This window comes from Macrotis lagotis, chromosome 1 (genome assembly GCF_037893015.1).
Source record: "Macrotis lagotis isolate mMagLag1 chromosome 1, bilby.v1.9.chrom.fasta, whole genome shotgun sequence".
In the NCBI taxonomy this organism is placed as follows: Eukaryota; Metazoa; Chordata; class Mammalia; order Peramelemorphia; family Peramelidae; genus Macrotis; species Macrotis lagotis.
Window position 1 is genome coordinate 880,977,131 of NC_133658.1, and position 12,680 is coordinate 880,989,810.

The 12,680-nt window shown below is 39.7% G+C and overlaps 1 protein-coding gene across 1 annotated transcript in view; it reads right to left on the bottom strand.

Annotated features, from left to right (window-relative positions):
- Positions 1-12,680, bottom strand: part of TNFRSF8 (TNF receptor superfamily member 8) — an 86,190-nt gene that overhangs the window by 32,079 nt on the left and 41,431 nt on the right. Inside the window, exons 6-7 of the mRNA XM_074216917.1 lie at positions 5,945-6,038; positions 4,930-5,090 (exon numbers count right to left, since the gene is read on the bottom strand). Coding sequence (XP_074073018.1) covers positions 4,930-5,090; positions 5,945-6,038 — 255 coding nt within the window. The remainder of the gene's footprint in view (positions 1-4,929; positions 5,091-5,944; positions 6,039-12,680) is intronic.

Here is a 12,680-nt window from a genome sequence, read left to right on the forward strand (position 1 = left end):
CTTTCCCTCTTCCCTCCATCTCTCTCCTCTTTGACTCTTCTCTCTCTTCTCTGTCTCTGCCTCTCTCTTTCCTCTCTCCTCACTTTCTGTCTCTCTCTCTCCTTTTTCTGGTTTCTCTCTCCTTGTCCTATCTGTTTTTCTCTATGTGTTTCCCCTCGCCTCTTCTCTCTATTTTTTCCTTTTTCTGTCTCTTCTTTCCTGTCTCTCTCCTTTCTGTGTCTCTCATTTCCTCTGCACTCCTTTCTCTCTCTCTCTCTCTCTCTCTCTCTCTCTCTCTCTCTCTCTCTCTCTCTCTCCCCCCCTCTCTCTCCCCACACATCTTCTTTCCCTTCTCTCCCCCTCACTGTCTCTCTCTATCTGCCTCCTCTCTGCTTCCCTTCTCACTCTTTCTCTTTCCCTACTCTTTCTTCACTCTCTTTCTGTTTCCTCCCTCCCTTCCTCCTCTCCTCTCCTCTCCTCTCCTCTCCTCTCCTCTCCTCTCCTCTCCTCTCCTCTCCTCTCCTCTCCTCTCCTCTCCTCTCCTCTCCTCTCTCTTTTATATTATTGACATTTTATTCTTTTATTCCAAACTTTTCAAACTAGCCTTCTTTTGGGAGAGTTCTTCTAACAATACCCTGACCTCATTTGGAAGAGCATACAACATTTCCCCAACCTTTCCATTATTAAGTATTTTTGTTAATAAACAGAAAATTTTCTCCCCCTCCTAATCCCCACTCTACTGAAAAAAAAAGAGAAAAGAAAAAAAAATCCTTGCAGCAAACACATATAATTAACAAAATAAATTTCCTATTCACAGTGTTCCAAAAGTTCATGTTTTGTTCTGCACCCTGAATCCTTCACCTATCTCTCAGAAGGTAGAGAGCCATCCTGCTTTTTTTTTAAGGTTTTTGCAAGGCAGTGGGATTAAGTGGCTTACCCAAGGCCACATGGCTTACTCAAGGCCACACAGCTAGGTAATCATTAAGTGTCTGAGGCCTGATTTGAACTCAGGTATTCCTGACTCCAGGGCCAGTGCTCTATCCACTGTGCCACCTAGCTGCCCCTCATCCTGCTTTTTTAAATTTTTTTTTAAATTTTTATTAAAGATATTATTTGAGTTTTACAATTTTCCCCCAATCTTGCTTCATCCTGCTTTCTTAATGCATCACTGTGTAGTTCTTAAAGCTTTAGAATTGTTTGTCTTTATGATGCCAGTTACCATATACATTGTTCTAGTGGCTCTGACTATTTCATTCTTCAGCAATTTATGTCTTCAAAAGTGCTCATTTTGATAACATTTATACATAGTATAAATTGTTCTCCTGATCCCACTTTCTATATTCTGTACCAGTTTATGTGTCTTTGCTGATATATTTGAAGTCATCTATTTTCTTGTTTCCTCCAATAGAGTTCTCCATCATGTTCATATACCACAATTTATTCATCCATTCCTCAGTTGATGGACATCCCCTTAATTTCCAGTTTGTTTTGTTTGTTTTTGCCACCATAAGAAGAGCTGTTATAAATATATTTGTACAGCTAGAATCTTTTTGTCTTTCTTTGATCTTTTGTTTTTTGCATAGGCATAACAGTGGTCATTGGATCAAAGGATATTCACTGTTTAGTAACTTTTTATGTGTAGGGCAGCTAATTGATGCAGTGGATAGAGCACTGGCCTTGGACTCAGGAGATCTGAGTTCAAATGTGACCTCAGATACATGACACTTACTGTGTGACTCTGGGCAAGATACTTAACCCTGACAACCTCATATCCAGGGTCGTCTCCAGTCATCCTGTTTCATATCTGGCCACTGGACCCAGATGGCTCTGGAGAAGAAAGTGTGGCTCTCTCTAAAAGGTTATGGATTGTATATCTTATGTATTTAAGAAATAAAAACCCAGGGGCAGCTAGTTGGCGCAGTGGATGTAGCACCAACTCTGGAGTCAAGAGGACCTGAGTTCAAATGAGGCCTCAGACACATAATAATTACCTAGCTATGTGATCTTGGGCAAATCACTTAACTCTATTGCCTTGCAAAAAACTAAAAAACTAAAAGAAAAAAAAAGAAAAACTCTAAAAGAAAACAGATAATTTACTTGAAATTTGAAGTTGTTTACTTCAAATAGAACTTCAGGGGACCAATACTTTAAGGAGTCAATGCATATACACATCTCTTTTTTCTTGCTTAATTCTGAATTTTATAGTTTCTAGTCTGATTTTTTTTAGGACAACCCCCCCTCACTCAAATTCAATTCACTTGCTTGTCATGACATCACCTTCTTGATGTCATGGTCTTCTTCAAGAATGACGGACAAACATCATCATTATTTTAGGCATAATTCCAAATTGTATTCCAGAATGGTCATACACATTCATGAGTCAAACAACAGTACATTATAAATATTGAGCTTTTCTGTCCCACGATTCCTAGAGGTACATAGATCTTGGAGCCAGGAATCCATAGAAATTATCTGGTCCAGTGTTCTTAACCTTTGTGATGTTGTCATGGCCCCTCTGGTAAAACCTATGGATCCCTTCTCAGAATAATGTTTTTAAATGAATAAACTATAATTCACAAAATCATGCAAAGAAACAAATCATATTGAAAGAGAGATTTAATTTATAGCAGCCCTGTTTGTGGTGGCAAAAAATTGGAAATTAAGTAAATGTCAATTGGGGAATGGCTTAACAAACTGTGGTATATGTATGTCATGAAACACTATTGGTCTATTAGAAACCAGGAGGGATGGGAATTTGGGAAGCCTGGAAAGATTTGCACGAACTGATGGTGAGTGAAATGAGCAGAACCAGAAAAGACATTGTACACCCTAATAGTAACATGGGAGTGATGATCAGCCTTGATGGACTTGCTCATCCCTTCAGTGCAACAAGCAGGAACAATTATGAGCTATCTGCAATGGAGAATACCATCTGTATCTAGAGAAAGAATTATGGAGTTTGAACAAAGATCAAAGACTATTACCATCAAATTAGAAAAAAAAAGCATTGTATTATTATGTAATTTTGCTCTCTCTTATACTTTATTTTTCTTCTTTAAGGATATGATTTCTCTGTCATCACATTCAACTGAGATCAATGTATAACATGGAACCAATGTAAACACTAACAGACTGCCTTCTGTGTGGGGGGGAAGCAAGAAGGGGAAATTGTAAAACTCAAAATAAACTTTCTTTAAAAAACATTAAATAAATATTAAAAAGTGAAAATAATTTGCTTTGATCTACAAAAAAAAGAAAGAGAGATTTAATTTTTTCCTAAGTTCACAGACTCCCTGAAATTTAACCAAAGACCCTTTGAGGGGGTTCTATGGGCTCCCAAATTAAGAAGCTCTGATCTAGACCAACTCCTTTGTTTTATAGACCAGGAAGTTGAGACCCAGAGAAGTAGAACTGACTCCCAAGTTCATCTAGAACCAGGATTCAATGATAGATCAAATTCTAAGTCTAGGCCTTTTCCATGATACTATGTTGTATCCCTTAATATAGTCCATGAAATGTCAGAACTGGAATTCCTTCCTTTTCTGCAGAGGTGGGGGGACTGTTGTTGAGGAAGATTGCATATAAGGTTATGCCAGTTGATATGCCCTTCATACTTGTTGATGTTTTCTTTCCCCCTTTCTTTTTTTTTTTTTAGCACAAGGAATTGTAGAAAAATTAGAAAGACACTAGGAAATCAAAGAGACATAAAACATATGATATAGAGAAATTATTTTAAAGAAAGAAAAAAGAATGGAAGAAGGCAGGAGAAGAAGGAGGGAGGAAAAGAAGAATGGAGAGGAAGAGAGAGAGAGAGAGAGAGAGAGGAGGTACAGGGTTAGAAATGTACTGATCACAATGGTCTTCCTAGGAAGAAAGGAAGTTAGAAACAAAGGAAGGAAAGAAGGAAGAGAGGGAGCAAATAAGGAAGGGTTAGGAATGTTTTGATTACAAAAATCTGAGTACCACATTTCCCCATGTATAAGTCACTCTTTTTCCAGAAAATTTGGGGTCTAAAAACTGAGAGTGTCTTCTACAGTTGGGTGTAGATTTTTTTACTTCCTTGTTGTATTTGCACTCATTGTTTCACATTTGTTACCAGTATATTAGGTTACCTTTTGTCATGTTGTGCCCAGAAATGGTTTAGAAAAGATTTTCATACAGTGTTGAATTCAAGTTTGAAGTGATCCAGTTTGCAAAAGTGAATGGAAATCATTCTGCCCAACATCTGTTTGTTCCTCCTCTGAGAAAAGAGTTGGAGATGGGCTACTGGAAGAAGAAAGTCTACTGAAAAGGCTGCACAGAAGAAGGCGGTGAGAGGCAAGGCAGCCAAATGGCTCAATTTCGAGGGGGGAATTGAAGAGATGGATTGAAGAGCAAAGGGCAATTGGAATTCCTGTGTCCACAAAGATGGTTCAGCATGAGACCAGAAGAATTGCTGATGAAAAAGAAGTGACTACTTTCAAAGGAGGACATAATGGGTGCTTCAGATTCATGAAACAGAACAGATTATGCATGTGTCCATGCACCAGACTTGCCCAGGTCATCAACCACAGACCAGAGCACAGGTTGGAGAGCAGTCAGAGCCTCTCCCTAGACAGGGATTCATCATCCAACACAGAAGAGGATAAACTAATGGATGGGAGTTTTGACAGTGATGAGGAGCTGAATGAATTTTATGATGAATAAAACTTAATGTAATATACTGTTTGTTTCAAATTTTAGGCCCCATGGGAGTGTCTTTTACTTGTCCCAAGTCACCTAAGCACCAGAAGTGAGATTTAAGCTCAGATTCTCTTATCCCAGACCTGGTACTCTCCCCATTGTGCTACCTTACCTCTTGACCTCAGGTTTCCCTGTTAGTAAATGAGAAATGATCTCTCTCCCAGAATTTCCTTTTGTCTTTGGAGTATGGAGGTCTCCATCAGAAACAGAACCTTCACAAAGAATTACCTGGATTGGGTCTTCCTGTGAAAGATGGTGAGAAAGTCCCAGGATCATTGGTTGAACTCCAGTTGAAGGGGTCAGCTGTGGTAGTAGAACTGCTGGGATCCAGGTCAAAGCAAACATTGTCATGGGTGGCATTCCCCTTCTGTATGATCCCCTTGGGGCAGCTAGGCAGGGAGATAAGAGACTGACTAAATATCCACTTCATTCTCTAGATGAGGAAAAAAGAGAATTCAGGTACCTTTCTACTAAAGACAATGAAGTTTGGTGCCCAGAGATATTATAGGAGGACTCCATGCCTCATCAACCTTTTCCCATGAAGGGGAAAAGCAAATGGGTTGAACCTCTAGAGTCTAGACTCCTAGCTAAAAGGGACTTCAAAGGCCATTAAGTCCAACCTCCTCATTTTACAGGTGAGGGAATTGAGGCCCAGAGAAGTTAAATGATTGCCCAAGGTCATATAAGTAGTGAGACAAGCCATAGATTAGAGACAGACTGCCAGTCCAGAGAGGATTTCCCATCCCCAGTGGTCTACTATGACCTACCAACCAAAAAATTGTCCTTTTTTGAGTTCACCCTGTATGCCAAATGGTAAAGTCAAGGACTGATCATGCCCTCACCCAATCTGAAGGTCCCTCCTGGCAAAAGGACAATATTCCATAGAAGAAGACAGCAAGCTCCCAGTGCTTGGTGGCCTGGAAGCATTTGGAACGTACCACTGGTTTTGGGTTATCAAGAAAAGAATTCCATCCACTTGAGTGAGCCTTCAAAAAATCCCCTCCTCCAGGAAACCTTCTCTATTACTGGCATGTATTCCAATCTACTTCATTCTCTTCCTTAAATTCCTATGGATCTGTGTCTGGACCAATCAGTTTAGCATCTGATTCTATTTTGTCTTCTCTCTAATTAAATCATAGGATCACAGAGCTTCAACTCCCAGAGGTGATCTGGTCCATTCTCCTGCCCTCAGAAAGCTCCTCCCAGCTTATCCTAAGACTTCCCAGGGGAGTCCTGGGGTTACCTGGTATGAGGCCGGCAATCCTTGGTGCCAAAGTTGTGGTTGGAAAAGGTCCCAGGGGGGCAGTTTTCACAGACAGTGTCCTTCTTTGAGGTGCCTGTGGATGGAAGCAATTCCCTGCATCAGCATTACCATGAGCAGTCCTAGTATTTTTGGAAAGAGTAGGTGGAGCTGTTCTTTAGATTCTGGGGAACTCAGAAAGAGATGCTTCAAAATACATATTGTCTGACTTAGAAATTTCTATCCCAAAGAACAGATAGATGAGCTACTTAACACTAAAGATCAGATGAATCAAATTGCTTTTCTAGCCCTTCACAGAATCATAGGATATCAGAATTGGAAGGTAATCTAGTGTCTTGATCTCCAGATGAGGAAATGAAGATGCAAAGAAGGGAAGAGACATACTCAATAAATCATAGTTTATTGGTAACTCTTCCTTTAGAATGTAAACTCAAAAGCAGACACTGTTTTTTTCCCCAACTTTTTTTGGTCCCCTTGTCACTTATATTTCCTGACACATAATAAACAAAGAATGATTTTGCTCTCTTTATTGTCTTTATTAAGTCATATTCAGTCAGTCAACAAACATTTATTAAGTTCCTACTATATTCTAAGCACTATGGTAAGTGCATAAACAAAGCACCTGGATTCAGACTGTATGAGAGTGAGATCCTATGATCCTACATGGAGAGTCAAAAGGAGTCTAAGGCCATCTGATTTAATCCTTATTATTTTGTGGATGAAGGAGTCCTGATCCTAAATCTTTTCTTTCTTCCTGTCTGTAAAAGTATCTTTTCTAAGTTCCAATAGCTAGTCAGTGGTAAAATGCAAACCAGGACCCAGAATTCCTGTTTTCTAACCCGTGGCCCTTTGATGAGCTCACTCGGATCATGAGACTATTTTGTCTAACCTCATTTTATAGTGGAGGAAACTGATGCCCAAGGAGGTCAAGTAACTTGACCAAGGTCACTTAGTAAAGGTGGGATTTGTATCTAAGTTCCCTACTCCAGAGCTACTACCTTCCACTTTTTCATTCTGTCTTCATGGGGGAAAGAACGGAATCAGCATTTCTTATAGGTTTGAAGAAGTTTACAAATATGATCTCATTTGATCAACTAAGAGGATAGCTGGAAGTCATCTAGGGGAGTTAGGTAGATGGGCTAGGCAACTCTGAACTCCCTGAATCAGCCTGGCATTCTAGACAGAAGATTGGACTTTAAGACAGGAAGAAGCATGTTTGTCTTTCTTGTACACTTATCAGTCACATGAGCAGGAGGAGGTCTCAACCCTGGAACTTGAATTTCCTGATCCATTATAATACAAAAATCCCAGTGCTATCCTGAGGCTCAACTGAGATATTCTTTGTAAAGCTTACTTAAACCTTCAAGAATTACAGAAATGTCAGTTTTTACTATGAAAGTCTTATCCAGGCTGTGCCTTTAATCAGAGGTATTCCCCATGGCTCTACCCTGGAGTCTTTTCTTGCTTATTCTATCTCCTCACTTTCCTGGGATCCAATGGTCCCTTCTCTTCTCTGATACTACCCCTGCCCTGGTGTAGACCCAAGTCCTCATACCTAGACTATGGCAATAACCTGCTAATGGGTCTGTCTGCCTCAAGTTTCTCCCCACACAAGTCTGGTCTCCATATGGTTATTTCAAAGCACAGGTCTGACTATTTCACTCTCCTCTTCAATAAACTTCAGTGACCCCTTGCTTCCAGGATCATTTTTTTTTAAATCCTCTGTTTGGCTTGTAAAAACTTCATAACTTACTCTTTCCACCATCTTTCCCCTTCCTTCCTAGAACAAACTCTACGATCCAGTAACATTGGCCTCCTCCCAGATCATCACAGCACAAAGACCACTAGATTTAGTCAAAAAGACTGGGTTCAAATCTTGTATATATTCTTATGAAGCTTGTATAATCCCATTAGAATATAAGCTTCTTGAAGTCAGGGGTGGTTTCAATTTTATCTTTGTGTCTCCAGCATTGTCCCTGCCATACCAAGATGTTGGGGGTCCACTTGATTACCACTTCATTATCTTGGGCAAATCTTCTTTCAGTCCCAGTTTTCTTAGTTCTAAATAAGAGTATTGAATTGGCTAATCTCTAATTGATCTAACTGATTTAGTTGATTTCCCTTATAACTGAAATTTTATTAGCTTAAAGAACAGAATTCTTAAGGGGAGGTAAAAATTAAAGAACAGTGAATGGGTTTGAGTGCCATCTTGTGGCTATCCAGGATGGCACAACTAATCAGACCAGCAAAATTAACTCAGTGGAAAGATTGGGGTATCATTTAAGGTGCAGAGCTAGAAAGGACCGTAGAGGTCATCTAGTCTAATATCATCATCTGATCACTGGTCAATGAAACCTTCACTGAATTGATAATGGCCTTGCCCCTCAGACTTTGCATAGTATTTTCTTTTGAATGTGAATCTGGAAATATTACAGATTTATCAGATCACAAAATTAGATCTAAGATCCAGAATGATCTTTGTTGGCCATAGGGTTGTAGATGTAGACATAGAAAGGATCAAAGAAGTCACCTAATCTAACCCTCTCTCATTTTACAGATGAGAAGTTGGCTTGCCTAAGGTCACACAGGTAGCAGATGAGAGGACTAGGATTTGAACCCAGGTCCTCTGATTCCAAACTCAATGCTCTTTCCCAGAATATACCAGGCTGCCTCTTTTTAAAGATTGCTGGAAGATAAGCTCCATGAAATCAGGGGCAAAAAGTCAAGGATCAAGGCTAAGTCACTGTTCTGTGACACTGGTCCATCCCTGAAAACAAGTGTTAAACTAGATTACCTAGGATATTCCTTTGAAGTTTAAATCTATTGTGGCAAGAGAATTTCTGACTCAGACCTCTTGATGTCACTGTGGTAAGAGAAAGACTATGATGGGAAAGACTCAGGCTTCTCCCTGGAGGGATCTGCATGAACTGATGCTGAGTGAGATGAGCAGAACCAGAACATTGTACACCCTAACAGCAATATGGGGGGTGATGATCAACCTTGATGGACTCACTCATTTCATCAGTGCAACAATCAGAGACAATTTGGGGCTGTCTGCAATGGAGAATACCATCTGTATCCAGAGAAAGAACTGTGGAGTTTGAACAAAGTCCAAGGACTATTTCCTTTAATTTAGAAAAAAAGCCTGATATCTTATTGTCTAATCTTGTAATCTCTTATACTTTATGTGTCTTCCTTAAGGATATGATTTCTCTTTCATCACACTCAATTTGGATCAATGCATAACATGGAAACAATGTAAAGATTGGCAAATTGCCTTCCATGGGGGGTAGGGGGAGAGAAATAAGATTTCAGGAAAAATTGTAAAACTCAAAATAAATAAAATCTTTAATGGAAAAAAAGACTCAGGCTTCTCATGATAAGATAGGTGACATCTACTTCGAGCTTCCAGACCAGTTCTTGGAAGTCAAGAAAGGTCACAACCATCTACAAAATCAAGACTGGGAAAGAAACCACAAATCTGACCAGCTTTCAGATATCTGTAAATTTCCCCCCCTTCCATTCTGAAACCCTTATCTTTCCCTCTTATTTTCTGTAAAATTCCACTTTTATAGGTTGTCTATGTATTCACATTCTATATAAGTTGCTAAAATTTAACGTTTTTGAGCTCTCTGGTTTTTCATTCAGATGAGCCTGCACTCTAAGCCTAAATAAAATCTGTAACTATCTCTGTATATTGAACTGCTGACAGGCAGCAGTGACTAATCACTGGATCTCCAAATAATCTTTATCACACTTGTAATGTTGAATTTAGTTAGGAACACCTATATCTCATAAAACAGTTACGAGAATCAGATGAGATCACATATATAAAATTTGAAATTCTTTTGGTCCTGTTTCTGGAGCTCAAAATTGCACCATGTGTCACCTTGGAGTTTCCCTCAACATTTTGACCTCCTCATCCTTCAACACCCTCGTATGACAATAACTTGGTGACCCTGGAATATTCCTTGGTATGATATGTTCTGCCTTTTCAAATAGGTGAAACATCCATTTTGTGAAGAGGCCTCAGCTTTCCCTCTTGACTTCAGGTCCTTTTTCCTGACTTTCTCTGGTCTTCATAATCATGCCTCCTACCCAATGTTTTTCAGTTCTCTTTTTTTTTTATGTGTTGTCTTCCACCATTAGGATGTGAGGCTCCCTGAGGGCAGAAGTCAATTTCTTTTTACTTGTTATTAGTATTCCCAGACCTTTATCACAATGCCTGAACATCAAAAGTGTTTAACAGGATAATTGTCTTCAAGAATTTTCACATGAGAAAGGGACTCAACTTCTGCCTGTCTTTGATGGTCAGAATTGGAATAGTAGGTAGGAGCTGTGCCAAAGACTTCCTAATAGGATGGACTGCCAGTTGATGGAGGAATGAACATAAACAAAATAGAACATTATTGCCCACAAGATAGAATGAATATGAAGAATTCAGTGGGCTGCCTTATTATTCGACTCATTCTCCCTGTGAATCCCCAGGCCAAATCATACTTCCTTCTGAACCATTCGCCTATAGGTGTCTTTCTTCATGGGGCAGCTAGATGTTGCAATGGGTAGAGCACCAGACCTGAAATCAAGAGGACTTGAACTCAAATCCAACCGCAGAAATTTACTATCTGTGTGATCTTGGACAAGTCACTTAATACTGATTGTGTCATATCCAGGGTCATCTCCAGTCATCCTGATTCATATCTGGCCACTGGACCCAGATGGCTCTAGAGGAGAAAGTATGGCTGGTGCCTTATCACAGCATTCCCTCACTCAAATCCAATTCATGTGCTTGTCATGGCATCACCTCCCTGATGTCATGGTCTTCTTCGAGAACCAAGGACAAACATGATCTTTATGAGAATGTAATCTCCTAGAGGGCAGGAACTGGATTTGCTTTTGTTTTTGAGTTTCTGGCACTCAGCACAGTAATTGATATGTTTTAAGAGCTTAATAAATGTTTTTTCTTCATTTCATGCAGGGGAAAAATTGTACAACTGATGTAGGAGAATAATATGCTTATAACCATATAAAAGGAAAGAACAACAAACCAAAATGGAACATCATGTAATTATAATAATTAAGAATTTTGACCCTGGAGAAAAGTTGAGAAAAGGAATGCATCTTCTTCCATTCTGTGCAGAGACAGAAGAAGGGAAGGGAATAAACATTTATACAGTTACTACTGCATTTTAGGCCCTGGATTAAGCACCTTACAAATACAGGAAGGAAGGAAGGAAGGAAGGAAGGAAGGAAGGAAGGAAGGAAGGAAGGAAGGAAGAGAGGAAGGAATAAAAGGAAGAAAGAGGGAAAAGAGGGAAATGGGAGGGAAGGGAGGGAGGGAGGAGGGAGGGAGGGAAAGAGGAAGAAATGAAGGGAGGGAAGAAAGAAATACAGAAGAGAGAAAAAAGGGAATGGATGAAGGAAGAAAAGAAGGGAGGGAGGGAGGAAAGGAGAAGGAAAAAAGGAAGGAGGAAAGAAGGAAAGAAGGAAGGAAAGAAGCAAAGAAGGATGGAAGGAAAGAAGGAAGAAAGGGGGGAGGAAAGGATGAAGGAAATAAGGGAAGAGGGAAGGAAGCATTTATTAAATGCCTAATATGTGTCCTGAGCACTCTGCCCTGAGTCTTCTCCAGTCTTTCAACCAATTCTTACATGGTTGAATTCAAGATAATTTACTATTCTGATTGTTCTGCTCTGAATCTTCTAGAGCTTATATACATATCCTCTTTAAAATATGATGTCAAGGGGTGGCTAGGTGGCGTAGTGGATAAAGCACCAGCCCTGGAGTCAGGAGTACCTGGGTTCAAATCCGGTCTCAGACACTTAATAATTACTTAGCTTGTGTGGCCTTGGGCAAGCCACTTAACCCCCTTTCCTTGCAAGAACTAAAAAAAAAAAAAATATGATGTCAGACCTCAGCAGAGAACAGCAGAACTACAAAGTCCATTATTTATCTTACATACTTCTCTTAAGGCACCTTAAGATTACATTAACATTCTCAGTTGTCATATCACTTGGTAGATCCATATGGAGCTTACAAGCCAAGAAAACTCAAATCGTGTTTAATTAACATCAGTTTTGTAGGTATGCCTCAACTGATCCTATACCTAGAAATTTCTTTTTTGAACCCATATAATGGAATTTTCATTTCTGCCTATCAAATTTTATTTTATTAGTTAGATCTGAAGTTTAACCTGTCAAGATGCATTTTGGATCTGTCATTTACTATGTTAACCTCTCAGTGTTTTTCCCAGATCTCTGGCATCTGCAAATCTGATAAGCATGTTATCTAGTCATTTTTGGCGGGGGCAGAGGAGATTTATATTTGTGATCAATGCATTAAGTTTTGATCAGGGTGAAGGGAGGGTGGGGTAAAAGTGTAAAATTCAAAACCTAACCAAAAAATGATAGAACCTACTATAGAATATAATTGGAAAACAGATAGTGTGTGTGTGTGTGTGTGTGTGTGTGTGTGTGTGTGTGTGTGTGTGTGTGTGTGGGGAGAGAGAGAGAGAGAGAGAGAGAGAGAGAGAGAGAGAGAGAGAGAGATCTCAGGGCACTGAGTAGTTAAGCAATTTTCCCAGAGTCACAGAGCCAGAATGGATCAGAGATGGAACCAACTTTTCCTAATACTTAGGCCAGTATTCTCTCCATGGCTGTGTGCTTAACATGAATGAAAACGGTAAACAGTCCAAGCTCACTCTTGGCTCTTTGGAGTGGTC